This window comes from Apium graveolens, chromosome 8 (genome assembly GCF_009905375.1).
Source record: "Apium graveolens cultivar Ventura chromosome 8, ASM990537v1, whole genome shotgun sequence".
NCBI lineage: Eukaryota > Viridiplantae > Streptophyta > Magnoliopsida > Apiales > Apiaceae > Apium > Apium graveolens.
Window position 1 is genome coordinate 37,002,531 of NC_133654.1, and position 4,240 is coordinate 37,006,770.

Genomic DNA, 4,240 nt, shown 5'->3' on the forward strand with positions numbered 1-4,240 from the left:
CTAATATGACGTGACTTGGTATATTTACTATCACTTCATTAAAATTTAGAGATGTCATTAAAATGTCAAATGAGTTGGCATAAGGGTGTCAATTTGAGATTACAAAAATTGACATCTCATAATTTTTTTACTGAATTAGTGAAGTTTGGCATCTTATGATGCCAACCATTTGAGTACTTTTTAAAAGAATGGTGCTAAAAATTATATAAAAGAGAAAAAATATAAAATATAATATTTTTAATTATGTGGCAAAATTGGCACTCTTGAAAAGTGTCAATTATTGAAGATGATCTAAATGGGATTCAAGAAAAGCAATAAATGGGCTTCCATTGCTTAGGCTTTTAGGGACAACAGACTGATATATATATAAAAGTAATGTTACAGTCACAAAAAATGATAAAAATAATTGTTACAAATGTGACAATATGTAATAATTTTATTGATATTTTTAAGGTAAATACAAGGATCCATTTTAATTTTGTCAATAAAAATTTTACACGTGACATTTTATAAATTTTTTGAAACCAATTCAATACACTTAACATCTTCCTATAGACGTCTTTTAGAAGAGTGCAAATAGTAAACCAAGGGTGCAGTTGCCAAACCGCAAACCGTGTATATTCGGCACAATTACAAATAGTAAATGTAGGAAAAACATGTTACTAAAAACCTGAATATACCAAACCATATTATCACAACACCATAGTAAATCAGACCTCTTCACCAACGTCCATACACTTTTCCGACTCATAACCAACCTATATTTGCTACTTAGCAAAGTATCTGACGTGGATATCAAGGTACTTTTACAAAATCGACCTTCAAAATACCAATATAACTAAAAAGAAAATAGAAAAGTATTACAAGAAAACAGTCAACCAATTCATTATAAACTGCAACCTAAAACAAACTCCAAGGCTTTATCTATATGAATAATAGTATAGCCTTTGATAGGCTTTCTGCTTCATGCACGTACAAAATACGTGTTGAAGGCTTGCAGCCATCTATTCCTCAGTCTTGGTCTCGACCGGAACTTCAGTACTAGGTGCCTCAACGACTTCAGATGCTGTCACTTCCGCTGGAGCTGCAGCTGCTTCCTCCGCTTCTGCAGCTGGAGCAACAGGTTCGGCTTCCACCAGAGTTTCCTCTTTTGGCGCCTCAACGACAGCCTCGGGTTCTACTTCTGGAGCCTTTACTACTGGTGACTCTTCTGGTACTTCTTCAGTTGCCTCTACAACTTCCTCAGCTTCGACTGACACGACTTCTGCAGATTCAACTGGAGCTGCTGCTGGCTCCTCGGCTGGTACAGCAACTTCGGCCGTTTCTTCAGTTGGCTTCTCGGCCTCTGTCTCAGCTGGGGCTGCTGCTTCTACTACTACTACCTCTTCCTTGGCTGGTTCCGGTGCGATCACCTCCGGTTCGGGTGTAGTGATTTCTGGCAATGTTTGTGCAACAACTGATTCAACCTGCAATTACAAAGTCCAGTTCTCAAACAATACTATATTAATCAATATATCCACTGTTTTTTTTGTGACACAAATTAAATTAATGGGATCGATCGATAATAATCGTACTCGTAATCTTCATTGTAATCAAACATGTACACATATAGAATTCATCACACGTTAGAAGATAATAAGACCACTTCCAGGTAGTCTTAAATCTGTACATAATTACCTCAAGAGTGGCCATTGTTAAAGAATGAGAAGTTGGCTGAGTGAGCTTCTAAAAACAAGGTAGAAAATATTTAGTGAGAGTGAGAGTGAGGTGAAGGGAAATGATCAATGTGAGAGCTATATATAGTGGTGTAAAATCAAAAATGCACTATAAATTAGTTTAACAAAATTAATGAGAGAGAGAGAGAGGGCCAAAAGGAATCTTATTTAGCAAATTGCCATCTCATTCACTGACATAAAGATTACATTAGTCTGTCTACTTGCATATGGTTTTTCACTTTATAAGGGAAAACCCTAAACATATCAAAATAGATTTTTTTTTTTTGCAATATTATATATTATCATGATATTATGTAAAGTAAATAATGAAATGGCACTCCACATGGAGAGACCAATTGTTGAGAAATCTTTTGTTGAGGGGGTTTGTGTATTTGTGCTTTGTGGAGCATAGTAATGTGGCTGCAGGTTACTATGACTATCAAGCTATCATGCTTTCATGTTCTTTGGTTTTCTATTGCTTTGTCCCTGCTTTTAATTTGCCGGTAAATAACTTTCGTTTTATTATAGGTGATCAATATACATAATACGTCGGAGTTAAACAACTTTTTAATTTCTAATATTTTGGATAACAATTATTTTATTATAATTTAGAGAAGCAAAACATGATTATCTCGGAGATGCTCTTAAATTGCATGTCTCGTTCCTATAATTAAGACCGCCCTCGTCAATCCCTAAGCAAACAGAAATAAATCCACAGACGCATGAATGTTTCCAAATGATCGACTAGTAATTTAACCTTCATGCATGATCGTGTTATGAAACTCTGCACTAAACTCTTAGTTAATCTAATTTAGGGGGTGTTAAGATGTATAATAGAAATAGCAATAGGGATGGAGAATAAGGGTTAATAAAAGGAGAATGAAATAAAAAAACACGTGCTCTGTCTGGTATGATTTATCCAAGAGTTAACGAGTTACTCATTTCACTCCATAAATTATTAATCCAAATATTATTATTTGAGTTTAATATTTCAATTCTCATTAACCCAATTCATTAACTATCAACCTAGCTAACACTCCCTTAATGTTTAAGTATGTTTAAGTTATATAATAGATCGTTAATCATCAACACCTTACATGCTTCTTGACAACTACAAAATCAACAAATTTTATATGCTTTGTCGCCTATTTCATCTCAAATTAATAATCATTTTTTACTTTTACACGTATTTTAAGATGTCTTAACTGCATATTTTTATTAGTTATTTTTTAATTTTTTAATTTTTTTATATAAAAATTTAAATCTTAAACTTTTGTTCGTAAAAAAATGAGAAATAATTAATAAAATATGATCAAAACAACTTAAATTATGTACAAAAGTGACTATTAATTTAGAATGGAGAGACTAATAATACATATGCAGAGATACAATTGTTTGGCCTATCAACTTCGGATTCTTTCACTTGAACCCTATCAATAATTAATTAATTAACAGACAAACAATATTGGATAACTAAAACTCTTAACAAATTAAACAAGGTTTAGGTTTCATATCTTCATTTTAACTTATAAGTGTGTGTTAGATTCTAAAATTATCTTTTACGAAACCAAATATATTAATAGTAAAAGTACTTTTATCATTGTCGACAATTTTTCAAAAATTTATGTACACAACAAATTTTACTTCTATTTCCAAATATGTAGTGCACAATATTGTTTACAAAATTTTGCATAAAATATATGATAAATGATATGAGGTGTTTTTTTGATAAATAAAATAAAATACATTCATTAAAATATTAGAAGAAAATTCGTAACAAACCTACGTACTGATAATACAACCTAATTGATAAACAAATAAACGAACTAAACAAATAGGTATCTTGTTTTCATATTGCTTAAAAAATTAAATAAAAAATTTTAAAATAAAAATTATTATATTAGATTTCCAAGAAATTCAGCATACTTCAACCCTGAAATTAGCAGCATCACAATTTACCGTTACATAAATGTCGTCTGTAGCCAATATTTAGATTTTTTAATTATATCAACTAAAATCGGAGGAACAAATACCCTCAAATTATGAATGATTTTATTGTGAAAAGAGAGCTTCCGTGATATTCACCACGATCTCAATTTTGATACAAGAAATTCAGATCTCCCAAAAACTCACATAAATCTTTTCCAACGAAACCAATATCGAACACACATATTTAAACAAAATATACTCACACCCGAAAATATTTGGGACAACCTTGATAAAAAAAGGTACAAACAATATCTCACTAAAAAGGATTAGATGTCACTCAAAAAATATATTTATTCGAATTTTTTGAAAAACAGTAAAAATAAAAGTGAAAATCAAAGAATGAAAATGATTAAACGGTGAGAGTGGATAGTAGAATTGCCCAATAAAGAATACAAAAGTTGATTGAAACACTAAATTTAAAATAAATCTAAAAACGGAGGTCGACTCTCATTGTAGAGAGAAACAGGGCAGAAATGCTTTAAAGTTTATTCAATCATATATGTATTTAGATAAATATTTGGGATTGCTAGCCCCGA

General features: G+C 31.2%; 1 protein-coding gene across 1 annotated transcript; it reads right to left on the reverse strand.

The window, feature by feature from the left end:
- Nucleotides 1–646: 646 nt before the first annotated feature.
- On the reverse strand, nucleotides 647–1,833 carry LOC141678583 (uncharacterized). Its single transcript, XM_074484926.1, has 2 exons — nucleotides 1,678–1,833; nucleotides 647–1,466 (listed from the first exon to the last, which is right to left on the reverse strand). The coding sequence occupies exons 1-2, from the start codon at nucleotides 1,690–1,692 to the stop codon at nucleotides 1,005–1,007; spliced, it is 477 nt and encodes a 158-aa protein (XP_074341027.1). The 5' UTR covers nucleotides 1,693–1,833; the 3' UTR covers nucleotides 647–1,004.
- Between the last annotated feature and the right edge of the window lie 2,407 nt (nucleotides 1,834–4,240).